Source organism: Lissotriton helveticus, chromosome 3_1, assembly GCF_964261635.1.
Source record: "Lissotriton helveticus chromosome 3_1, aLisHel1.1, whole genome shotgun sequence".
In the NCBI taxonomy this organism is placed as follows: Eukaryota; Metazoa; Chordata; class Amphibia; order Caudata; family Salamandridae; genus Lissotriton; species Lissotriton helveticus.
In genome coordinates, this window is record NC_136061.1 from 1,722,354,601 (window position 1) to 1,722,368,210 (window position 13,610).

General features: G+C 42.4%; 1 protein-coding gene across 1 annotated transcript in view; it reads left to right on the forward strand.

The window, feature by feature from the left end:
- Window positions 1-13,610, forward strand: part of STX12 (syntaxin 12) — a 208,488-nt gene that overhangs the window by 157,088 nt on the left and 37,790 nt on the right. The window contains exons 5-7 of the mRNA XM_078682502.1: window positions 1,181-1,224; window positions 5,981-6,080; window positions 12,213-12,285. Of these exons, the coding sequence (XP_078538628.1) occupies window positions 1,181-1,224; window positions 5,981-6,080; window positions 12,213-12,285 (217 nt within the window). The remainder of the gene's footprint in view (window positions 1-1,180; window positions 1,225-5,980; window positions 6,081-12,212; window positions 12,286-13,610) is intronic.

A 13,610-nucleotide genomic window follows, 5' to 3' on the forward strand; every position in this document is an offset into this window, starting at 1 on the left:
GGATTATCCTTTTCTAGCCCCTCTGGAAAAGCAGGCATTCTTATGTTGTCATGCCTTGAATAATTTGCCTGCTCCATAATCCTTGATTGAGCTGTCATTTATTTGATTATGTAGGTCAGAAATTCTGGCTTACATGGAGGAGTTTGCTCAAACATTTAGGCCAGCTACAAATCGATTTTGATTTTCCTTCCCTTTAAAGACAATCTGTGTGAACATAGTTATTTCAGCTATAAGATCATCTCTAACATATTTGGCCTGCTTCTCACATCATCCTAAAAGCATATAACGTCCTGGTCTTGTTTAGCTCATTTAAAGGTTCGGGATTCCTGCTGACTGTTGCGTAAGAGTAGTTGCCATAACGATTAAAAAATAAATGGGTCTGGAATAGGATGTCTGCTCTTATGCTGCTTGCCTGGTCCTGGTCTGTTTTTGTGCAATCCAGTCAAATAATGTCTGCTTCTGTACAACTTTAGTTTGTCAGGTTTAGTTGAACTGATCCCACTCTAAGTACATATGCCCCTGAAGAATTCAAGATGAAAACTGTCTACTTTCAAAGGAATTTTTGGGTTGAAAAAGACTTTCAGTCTTGCTGCTCTTGTAATCCCTTTCTATAACCCGACTGTTGTGTTTGTGGCAAAGAAATGTCAAGTTTTGTAATTGCAGTGTTTTGTTTTCTTTTTAGACAGGAAAGGGTACAAATTAGCCAAGATTTATGTTGCATCATGCAAAAGCGTCCATGTGCACACAAACCTTAGTAGACTTGTGCAAAAGTGAACTTGAGGCAAAATGCTTAGCGACTGATGTAGCCTGCCAGGGTTTTCATCATACACATGCTTTAATACTCTGCTTACATTGGGATGATTAACACATCATAGAATGAAGAACATCAGGTGTTAATTGAGTGATTTCTTAAAAGATGTCTGACACCCATTCCTAGCACTGTTATGTACATTGCTGTTTCACTTATGTATGAACATGCAGGTTGTTCAAATTAAACAACTGAATTCAATATTTGTATTGCCTCATTTGATATTAAAACCAATGCAGTATATTAAATTGTTGTGTACCCATTTTGCTAAACTATATTTTAACATAGATCAATTTCAATAAGTTTGTTTGTTAATTTATGTGATGTTAAATGGTTATTCATATTAGCAAGTAATATTTTACTTTATTTTAGGAAGATCAGAGACAAAAAGATGAGCAGTTGGTTTCCTTCGACAAGTAAGTTCTTTCCATATTTATGTTACAATTTTGTATATTCTTTTCACAACCACGAGTATGACCAGAAAGCTTGCTGTCACTTTATTATTTATTATGACTGTATATCAAAATCTAAGAAGTAAGTGGAAGACCACCTAATTTGTGTAATTACAACTTCAATATACATGCAGCAAATAAATTACAAAAAACTAACATAGAATTTGAAAAAAAGAAATCTACACAAAGTATGTGCATGAATCATCATAAATGTATTTTATTGGGGCTATTTGTAAAGCACAAACCTTTCTCCAGAGCGCAGCAGAGAACTATATATTTAGCAACATGCACTATGTTCCTCTCAAAAAGCTCTTTGTCCACTTATGTGGGGTATAAAGGTGTGTCTATTTGTCTGTCAGTCTGTCTACTTCTCTTGCCGGAATTGGAAAAGGAGAATTATCAGATAAGAAATGTATAATACTTTTGGCAAGTACATTTCCTTGTCTACTACAGTTCCACATCATAGCGCTACTTACACCACCACCCCTAACCATTTCTAACTGTTTGTCTTCCGTACACACCTCTTCTTATGACTGATCTCTCTGTTAATCCTCTATACCACCTCTCCCAATTCCACCCTTCACCTTCATCAACCAAACCCTACGACAATTAACCAATACTGCTGTCATCTCTCCCCTCGCCCATACAAACATCATCTTAAAAATCAACGTCATAACCTCCTCCTTGTGACACCAGCTCTCACCTGTTTTCTTTTCACACATCCTCCCCATACTCCCTTTCTGACAGAGACTTTTGCATAGATGTTTGAAATTTGAGATGTGATTTGGGAGCTGTAGACCTTGTCCAGAAAGACCAAAAGAGCAGGTACTTTGTTTTTGATCTAAATATGTGAATATTACCATGGCCGTAACAAATCCAGTTAACCATCTCATTCTAGATCTTTATGATCCCAGAATTTTCTATACGGTCACTGTGGCTTATAACTGGCAGGCATTGCAATATCAGGGATTACACATGTTCTTTCTATTTCCCAAATTGACTTCTTTTACATACGGGAGACAGATTCTCAGAAGACACATCCAGTTTGTGTTGGAAGGATGTTTGCTGCTCTATAAAACAGAAGGAGTGCATGCATTGTACTTAGCCTAAATTCAGAATAAAGTGCTCACTAAAGTGCTATCAATCCATCTGTGTATTTAGTGTCAGCAGCTTTATCCTGATGATTTGTTAATGATATACCTAACCCGATAACAGGCCCTTGGTTTTCTGTACTATTTATCACTCTTTACTTTATGAAATTCAGTCTAAGTTCCTCCAAAGGACTCCTGTTTATTAGAGTAATTGTGGACTGCAAAGTGGTCAGAGCCTTTGCTCCAGAAAAAAATAAAACTGTAATCACACATTGGCTTACTTGGCAGACGGTTGATCTCCGTGTGTATTTCAAATGAGAAAAAGCTACAAAACAAGGGCACCAGGGTTTCAAACTTCTTGACTGTAGTGTATTTGTAAAAGATGAACTTTGAAATCTTAAATGCATTCTTAAACGGGCTCGTACTTATTTTCTCCCAAGTCGAAGTTGGAAAAACTTTACTCGTTTGATTTACAGCACAGACTTCCACAAAATGAAATTACCTCTATTCCTCACCCCAAAGCTTATTTGACTCAGTGACTAGTCTGTCCTTTCCACATTCCTCAGCCTTAAACTCTGACTATAGGCTCCTCTGGGTTCAGTTAGGTAGCTGCCTGTTTTACCTTCAATCTACTGATTGTAATCTCAAACACACTATTACACAAACATTCTAAAATGGAAGGCTTCATTTCTAGTAGTTTAACCCTTCCTACCTATTTTTCAGGGAATGCTTGTTGTGTGCATGGACAACATACTGCAATATTTTATTGTAATTGAAGTGGAACCCATTACCTCTTCCTCTGAGAGCTGCCAGTGCACCTGTTGGATAGGACCATGCTTCACAGCATCACAGTCTATGCAGTTCACTTGCAAGGAACAAGCAAGGTTTGGGCATGGTGTTATCTTTTCTCAGTTAAACTCTTAATAATTGGAAACTTTATTCTTAAGTCCAAGAAAAAGGCTCTGACCGTGGGAATAGAATCCAGCTCCAATAACAGCAAGGGACTTTTCGCCATCATCAAGGAATTCACCAAATCAACAGCCACTGCCTACACTAGCACCCCTCCATAAGAACTCTGCAACATCCTCTTCGACTTCTTCCATGTAAAAAATCACCAAGATCGATGGCAACTTCGAACCCCAGCCACCCCCCATTGACCTTTCCAGCCTGGTAACCTCCTCAACCAAAGACTCCCACCTGACAACGCTTTATCCATCGAGGACACTGCAACAGTAGTGAAGACAATCCACTCAGGGGCACCCACTGTCCCCTGCCATATCTACAACCTGGGAAGAGCCATGATCAGGGCTGTAGTCACTTCAACATCCACATCTCCCTCAAGACAGCCACCTTCCCAGATACCTAAAAACTCGCTGAAGTCACCGCCCTCCTCAAAAAAAAAAAAAAAATCAGCCGACCCTGAAGTACTCAGCAACTATCTACCCATCTTGCTGCTCCCTTTCCCAGCAAAATGAATTGAGATGATAATCAACAGACAGCTCTCTGGCCACATAGAAAGCCACAAACTCCTGGATGACTCGCAATCAAAATTCCAAAACAACCATAGAACCGAAACCTATCACACCACTGCCACAGATGACATACTCGCCATTCTCCATGGTGGACAGACCTCCACCTTCATCCTCCTCAACCCCTCTGCCTCCTTTGACACCATCTCCCACCACACACTCATTGCTAGATTACACACAGACCGAATAAAAGGGCCAGCTCTCGAATGGATAGCCTCCTTCAACAAGGAAGGCTCACACCGTTCACATCAGAACCCAAGGACCTCATATGCGGAGTCCCACAGGGACCATCTGTTCATGACTCCACAGGCTAACTACATATGATTCACACTGAATCAACCGCATCTCCTACACGAATGATAACCAGCTCATAGTTTTCCCTGTCAGATGGCACAATCCCCACCAAGACAAACTTCAACCAATTGCTGACCAGCATGGCCAATTAGATGAAATAAAACTTCCTCAAGTTCAACGTGAACAAAACTGAAGTGCTGTTCTTTCAGAATAAGAGCTTACCGTAGGACACCTTGGCATGCGGAACTTGGAACCACACTCGCCACAAATGACCAAGCTAGGAATGTAGGCCTCATCCTTGACACCAACCTCACCATGAAGTCCCAGTTTATTGCCATCACCTCCTCTTGCTTCCACATCCCCTGCATGTTACAAAACACCTTCAAGTGACTCCTGCTGGATACCAGATGTACCATTATGCAGTCCTTAATAACAGATTGGTCTACAGCAACACACTCTATGCCAGCATCCCATCTTCTTCGCAGACTTTAAACCGTCCAAAATGCTCCTACCAGACTCGTCCTCAACCTCCTGCGCAGAACCAACACCACTTATCAGCGAGCTCCACTAGCTTCCTATCCAGAAGCCTTGCCAGTTCTCACACATGCATTCATACTACAACACACGGGACCCGCATATTTCAGTCACTGGCTTCACTTCTACCAACCCACCAGACAACGTTACTCAGCATCACTCTCACTCGCGCGCACACACCCAGCATTTAGAGAAGCAAAATGGAAGGTCGATCATTCTCCTACCAAGACTCCAAATCCTGGAACAACCTCCCCCAACACATCAGGGCTTCCTCCTCACTTCTAGAGTTCCGCAAGAATCTGAAGACCTGCCTTTTCAATTAGTCTTCTTGCAGGACCATCAAGACTGCCTGTACGCAGGCCTTGCCTCTCCAGACGCCTACACTCACCTATATAGCGCCTGGATACCCTCACAGGTGAGATACAACGCTCTACAAATCCACCTTGTATTAAAAGTGGCTTCAGAATCTTTGACCTATTCCTCACTTCAGTCTCTTTGCCATTATGGGCAGTGACTAATGTCCTTTTTCTCTCTTTTGGGTGGGATGAGGCTGGGACTCATTAAAAGTTGCTTTATAATTTAATCAAAAATTAGAGACTCCCTAAGAGATGCATCCTAATTGAATTGGTCGAGAGATCCTTTGTGCCTTTCCGTAATCTCATGAGCCACAAAACCTTTCTCAAGTTCAGAAGTCCGATTACTACACTGCTCGCTCAAACTTGAATCGTTGGCGTATAGATTTTGTGCAAAGCAAACAGTCAAAAGTTAGCAACTGAGTGCATGGTGATCATTGCTTAGCCACATAAGATTAGAAAGATTCTTTTTTTTATTTTCTTTCAATTTGCATCCTAAACATTGACTGGTTCCTTTGGATGCCAGAAAGAAGGAGCAGTAATTCAACATCCCGCATATGAGCATCTGTTTTCATCATAATCAACAACTTCCAGATCAACAGAGCTGCACTTTGCTCTGAGCTGGCAGTAGTCCTTACTTGGAGGTTATGATTCTGAACAGTGAAAATTCAAGTAGTATATATTTTTAGCCAACCTAGTACTCTTTTAGCTTTAAAAGTAATGTGTAGGCCAATGTACTTCTTAACAAGATGACAACTAGGTGGCAGCAGATAGTAGACATTAGTAGGCATTTGGGTCAAGTGATGTTTTCACCTGCAGCATTTTTAGTTGTCACTTCCGCTTTGATATTACATTTGTGACTCAGTATTGTTGAAATTTGATTGTGATTTTGTAAAAAAAAAAGTATTTCTTTTTACAGTAATGAAGACTGGAATCAAATGCAATCTCAAGAAGAAGCAATAACAGAGGAGGACCTTGAATTAATTAAAGAACGAGAAAGTGCCATACAGAAGTTGGAGGTGTGGACATATCTTTGAACATAAACATACGTAAACAAAATTTCCCTTGAACACAGTGGGTGTTAGGCATTTTGCGGATGTTATGAATAGGACATTGTAGAATGTCCTAAAAAGATGAGGCCCATGGTAGTTTAATGCAACAGGGTCTCAGATGTTCCCTATCCATTACTAATTTTGTATAAAGCACTGCAAATATTACCATTTGCAACACATGATTTCTACTGTGAATTTCTTTATTACTAACCTTGTCAACAGACTGCAGCTCCGGACCCTCCTTCCTCCTGACTTGTAGAAAATACCAAAGCTGCAGGGTGACCCAACAGACTATAGCTCTCTTGGCAAGAGTTTTGAGAGCCAGGATTCCATCCACTTGCATGCTGATATGCTCCCATCACTTTTACAGCTTGCATTTCTTCTGATAGGATTTTTATTGGATATGGGCCTCTCCTCTTCCTTCTCTTCATGTTTAACCCTTTTCTTCGGATGATCAATTGCAAGAAACCATGTTTGTGTCAAAGTAGGCAGGCAGTAAGGTCTCTGACTCACACCTATTGCTTTTGAAATGGCAGTCAACAACACTTGTGAAATTTGAATTTGAATTTGACACATACAGGCTATCCAGAGGTTTGTAATGAATAGTGAATAACCCATTAGTCATGGGACTCTCATTCATCCTAGCTCCAGTTGGTTAGCCGCAACAGAGACAGAGATGTTCTTGAGTACAAACTTGCTCTTTTGGTGCGGGATGATCAATTATCCAGTGATAATATTTCAAATAGTAGTTAGTCATTGGTGGATCATACCCTAAGGTGTTGGTACCCTGATCTCCTGTGGGATTGCTTTGGGTCAATAAGTAGAAGAAGACACCCTGAGCTTGTTAGGCCCTTTTTGTCTACAGGCCCTATCAAATTGATCAGGCAAACCAGATTCTCAAATTTATCTTGAATCAAAGCGCATCACAAAAATATTGCATCCACTATATCATATACCACTGTATCCTCAAGGTAAGTAGATGTTCAGTTAATAGTAAATCTGCTTACCTCGTTGCTGTTCATTTGGGTGTTTGAATCTTTGTCCTTTTGGATATGGAAGGATGCACTAATTAGGGGCCTATGTTTGGAATCCTCTGGGGAGAAGATAATCTCCCTTTATGCTGACAACTTATTTCTGAACTTGGTGTATTTTACATCATCCCAGCCTAGAATGTTCTCTAGATTTGACATTTTTGGATCATACTCCGAATTTCATGTTACTTGTGACAAATCAGTGCTTTTCATCTCTGCGTGGCCGGGATGGGGGATTCTGTAGCTTCCATTGATGGTTTCAAATACAAGGGAGCTGAGGGGTCTATGTCTAGTGTGATGGGAAGGATTTCTGGACTGCAACTTGGGCCTGGTGCTGGCCCTGGCCAAATTTAGAACAGATGAAATAATGGTGCTAGCTATCCGTCTCACTGCTGTTTCATAGGGCAACCTTGTATAAGATGATAATGTTCCTCAAACTGACCTAGGTTCTACAAAACCCTCCCTACTGGTGGTTCCAGACATCCTGTTCAAGGAAGCCAATGAGACGCTTTATACTCTTAAGGTACAGGGGTACTCCCAGAATATCCTTGACCATGCTCTATAGAGGAGTTAATGATAGTAGAATTATGCTGACAGATTCATTCAGATACGACTCCTCTTTAGAGCTGTTGGTGGCGTATGAGTGGGCCTTTTCGCCTCTATAGGAACTCTCCCCTAGACAGCCTCACATTTGGTGGACTTTGGTACCTGTAAGTGATATAAGTAAAAAGGAAGGTAACACAAATGCCTGAACATATGGGTATCATGGTTCGGATGTGGAGGGACACTACAAAACTACTAGGCTGGGGAAATTATTAATGGGCTGCACCCCATTAAGGATAGAGGATAACTACCAGAGCTGAAATGTTTGTCTGGTTTCCGTGAGAGCGATTTGAATGGTTTTCCAATCCTGGTAGATGTATAAAGGCATAGGGCCATATTATCTTAAATCCAGGAGGACTTTGGGCTAGTAGAATCAGAAGTACTCAGATTAGTTATATTCTGATATGCAGTAGTTGTTCATATTCACGGGGATATCGGAGGTACTGTCAGAAAGGGCTATTAATTTCTAAAACATTACTCAATAACATGTCCCCATCGGACAGGCTGTGAGGTAAATGCTTCCTAGACATGGGTGCCCTGACACCACAGACTGGGAGGTGGCCAAGCAACATCATGCAGAGGTGGCCACAAAGGCTGGGATTCATTTACTGCAACGGAAAATCCTGCACTACTACACTAGATCCCAACTGCATACTTTTGATGCTTAATAATGATCACTGCCTTAAGGGGTGTGGATAAGCAGGGGCATGTTATCCTGTCCTTTGAAAGTGTCCAAAATTAGTTCATCTTGGCTGATAAACTCACTAGTGTCACTGACACACCACCTGAAAAAGAGGTTTGTTAAATGCTGCTGGGTGTCTTGAGTGAGAAAGGTCCAAGAAGATAGTCTTAGTTGTTTTACAAGAGGCGTTTAGCAAAACAGGAAGAGTTTGTTAAATTAAACCGAGCGGCCGGAAGAACAGTTACAGATGGAGGGGGAGAGGGGGGGTGTCTGAGAACTGTCTCAATTTACAACGGTCTGCAGCCTCTTTTTATACAGTTCATCGTAGATAATAAAGTATTTCCAGTGATCCATGTATGGTAAGGAATGTAAGCTGCTGCCTTTGGAGTCCTAAATTAATTGACTAATAGAGATTACGGGTGGGTATCAATCTTGCTTGGAGACAACGTGGCCAGTGGTTAACGAGTCCAGGTATCCGGCATAGAGAGCGCATGATCACTGCGTGTTCTGTGTCTTGATGGGCTATATGTTCCTAACTCATGTGGCATCTGACTTTATGGTGTGTTGAGAGCGCATATTCCCCTCCGGTCATGTGTGCTTTATTGGGGCCAATCTCCCTGGACCCTTGTAGTGGTGCTGGGCCCATCTGTGAGATTGATCTAGGGTTTCCTGTTAATGTATCCGTCTGCCAGCTATGTGACCCATCAATCAGGGACACCTGGGCCGGGGTGTCAGAGTCTGCCTGACTATGTACTTGCGAGTCGGGGTTAATTTGCTGGGTAGGGGATTGGCCTCCGCCAAGCGGTAGGCCGGGGGGTTGGACAGACCCCGGCCAGGTGGAAACTCTTTGATGAAATAACAGCTGAGGCTGGCAAAGCAGTCCATCCCTAAAAGGACCAAGCATGCCCAATCAATCGGAGTGCATGGTGCCGACAGGGCCCTCCCCTGGCAGGCCATCTTGCGCTGGGATGCCGGCTTTATCCCTTCGTGCTCCCCGGGAAGGCAGGCTCGGTGGAAAGGCAGATCAGGAGGGGCTGGGAGGCAGGGCCCTTGCTTCGTCTGCCTCAGAATCACCAGACTTCAAGGGGGTCCGAAGTAATCTCTACCTAGTAATCTGAAGGAAAAATACCCCCTTTCTAGTAATCTGTGCGTACCGAGTGACAGAGGGAACCGAAGGCGCAAATGCACTCAAACTCCTAGAGTCCTGGCTGGGATCGGGGAGGCAAATGAGTCCTCATTGGGACTTCCAGGTCGGTGGGCTTTCTGGTAGTGCCATTGGAAAGCATTGCCTACGGTCAGATGGCTAAGGGGCCTCGGCGCGACCAGGTAGCCGGCCATCTGGTCATACTATGCCTTAAACCAAAGGGCTTCCGCTTGCCTTTGGAGGGCTCTGTGCGCCGGGGGCACGGAACCCCAGCAGCGCTTCAGGCACGGGGTCCGCAGGCACCTTAACATGCAGGTGAAGTGGGGGAAGACTCTCCGGGCCTAAACGAGCCACTGTCCGGGCCCTTGACGGTGCAGCAGACCGGAGGATGGAGCCGAGAGTGTGAGGGCAGGGCAGGGTCATAGCTCCTGAGCCCTGATGCACCTGGCCTCCTGGAGGCCTGGCTGGACTCGAGAGTCCCATTTGGGACTTCCATGGTGGCTCGGACATCTGGTAGTGACATGGGAAAGCATTGTGCATGACCAGATGGCCGGGCTCGAAGGGCGGCCATCGGATCATGCTGTGCCTTAACGAACAGGGCTTACGCTTCTCCTTGGAGGGGATGAGGGCTCTGCGTATATATTGCACCCATCTTTATCATATTGTACTCTAGCATTGTATCAAACAATCCACCCTTCTTCCTTAATACCTTTCCTTTCACAAATTTCCAAGTCCTAATGTAATGCATACCAATTTATATCATTAATTGCATAACGTATCAAGACATAACTAAATATATATGCTACACTTGTACTATCACGGTACCCAGAATGCTTACAATCTTACAATTACTAAAACAATATAAATTAGTAACCTGCCTTGTTGGCTTTGACAAGACTTGTTAACAGTTTTGTGCGTGACTTCGTGTTCTGTGGCAACCAATTCAAGATGGCACTATTCTGACCTACAATTAGTTATGAGATTTGACTTTGTAACATTGTAGAATCTTGTCAGGGCTGTCTTATAATGCCTCTAGATTTTTCACAAATGTAAACTCTGGTGTATATAAATGGATCAAATGGTAATCTGAACAATCTTCTCATTGTATGTTTTCAGTTAGCTTTTATTAATGCCATATTTGCAAATCTTCCCTAGTTTATTTGGGGTTTATGTTCCATAATTATATTTTCTTTTTTTTTGTTCAAACCTCTCTGATTTGTCATATAAAGAAATTAAAGTTATTGGCATTCAAGTTATAAGCACTTCTTGAAAGATCATTCACTTTCCTTCCTGTTTGAAACTCCGTTCTTTCCTGACATCGTGATCCCCTGCCCTCACCAGCTAAAGTAATGACAATCAAATTGTCTCCAAAATTCTGCTAAGGTACAGCTTCCCATTGTTTCTCACATTGGTTTGGTCTGTTCAAATACCAGAGTGTATAGACATTTAAATATAGCTATAAATACAGAGACGTCCAGCATAACATAATTTCACTGTGAGAGTACAGTTGTAGAGTTGTTCAAACTCTACAACTGTACTCTCACCTGAGAGTAAAGCAAACCTCTACAGTTCCACAAATGTATAGGCTCAAAATATGTGTGTGTATATGTGTAAATTACAAGTGTACCTTGTTTAGGCAGATCCTTCATAATCTACTTGACTATTTTGACATTTTGATAGACCTAATGATTTTATATATCGATTAGTGCACTGTTCGTAAATGATTACAGAGAGAGAATCTGAACAGGTTGTGTGTGACCAGAGCGAGGTCATGAAAAAAGTCAACAAGACTGCTTCATGTTGCCCACACAAATCCCCAAGGGGATGACCTGCTTCATTGTAGGGCAGTGCTCCTCGTCGGGCCAGCGCTGCAATGCCCTACTGGTCCCCCAAAGGGTCATTTTAGAGAAGATCTTTTTTTAGAAATGGCCATATGATGAATGCAAGCGAGGTGGTAAGTGCAGTGGAGTAGTGAGTGTGTGGCTGTGGATTAAAACTGATTGAAGAGGTAGCAAGCAATCCTTTAATAAGTGTCCGGAATAAAAACCTATTACAGGCAAATGCTACCATAAAGGCTTGAAAGGAACCCTGGTAGTCAGTTTTCAACAACTGGGTAAAGAAAAGTACCCTTTAGTCGTGAGTGAAAAGCCTCCCTCATGTCTCTCTCTTAGTAATTGGTCAACACGTTTTGCGCCTATCTAGTGGTCTTAAGGATCCGTGACACTTAGTCAGGACCAAAAAAATACATGATTAACTAACCCACACATATATTTTGCCCCTAAAGTGCTACCTACTGAGTGTACTGTGTGTATGGTGCAAGGTTCAACCGAACCACAAAATTCTAAAAGACTTGTCAGGTGACACGGAGGTGCCGTGCTCAAGCGTGTTAAGAGTTTGAACAGTGCGGAGCGGTTGTCTGCCCCTACCCTCTGCCTCCCCAGAATCTTTGGGAGATTATCCAGTCATGTCATTGTCTTTGGAAGCCTATTTTTGCCTTCTAAAACTATATTATGTTTTCAGATATGCCTCCATTTAGCATCCAAAACCTGAAAGCGGTTGCCCATATACAGTTCTTATAAGACAAACTACTAGTCCTCCTAAAGCTGTAATGATGTCGTCTCATCTGTTTCCTTCACCAGGCAGACATTTTGGATGTCAATCAAATATTTAAAGACTTGGCTGTGATGATCCATGACCAAGGAGACATGATAGGTAAGTGTTTGAACATTTGCCAACTAAGATAAAGTAATTGGTCCTTCAATAGATATCTCACATGGTCGGTAAATAAATAACTATATTCACTAAACCCCACTACTGTACAGTGTTGTCGTCAATGATTGTTCACCACATATAATAGACCAGAGTGACCAGGTGGTCAGCCAACTGCAAGGGAAGATTGGAAACAACCATAGGATACATCCTCCACCATCAATAAATCAATACCAAATAGTACCCTATTTTTATAAATGTCTAGGCCATTGACTAATCCACAATCTTGATTGTTTATTATATTTGACCCTCACACACCCTATTGGTGTTATGCTTCATCATCGGGTCTCATTTTGGTCTCTTAAAAACCAGGATGTGGCTCTACTGTGTTCCAAGGAGCACTTGGGATAATTTCCTGCCAATGACTTCACAATAAAAATACATCAGAACACCTTTGTATCTCTTTATTTTTGGCGTTCGTGGTATGATAAAAACCATAAAAGGATTGCTTATGGAGAAAATGGACTTACACATGCAAGTAAACATGATTCAGCGCTCAGCATTAAAGGCCACTTTAGTGCACTAGATGAATGCCGTTCATGGTGATTTTAGTGCCAGGTGCTTGTCTGCACTGTACAATCATCTCGAATGGCACAATGCAAGCGGGCGCTGCTTCCTTTCTGCTGCTAGAGTAGATTTTTACTCTAGCTGCAGCTTTCTCAACGGGAATGGGCGATTTCTCAATGCGAGCAGTCGCAAGCATATGCGGCCACTCGCAATGAGAAATCTGACCGCCCGTGTTGAGAAATCTTGCCGGGAGGTTGATTTTCCGCCCTGGCCAACTTGATGTGGACAAACGTGAATGAGGAAAAATCTCACCGGGAGGTGGACTTTCCTTGCTCGCCAACTTGACGTTGACGAACGCGAGTGCAGAGTTTTCCGGAACTCTGAGAGTTCCCCGCCCAGACAATATGAAAAGCATGCAAATGACTAAATCGCCATATACCACAACGACCTAGTATTGGGTCACTGAACTTTCAGGATATCCTGGTACATGGATGAAGAGGGAGACATGCCCCTGTAATCCCACCTTAATCAAGGGTGTCAAGTCACCTATTGCACCTATTATTTGCCTTTCTCCTTCCCTTACAATCATCGATTTGACCCTTTGCATTCTGTTCATGGTCCTAGCCCAATAGACGTTAGGCTGGCTGACATTATTAGACATTATTAGACAGTATTATAGCAGGGCATTTAGTCGTTTTTTCTTGATGAAAGTCCTGAACCCTATGAGGTGTGTGAGGGTTTACATAATCAACAAGCAAGAT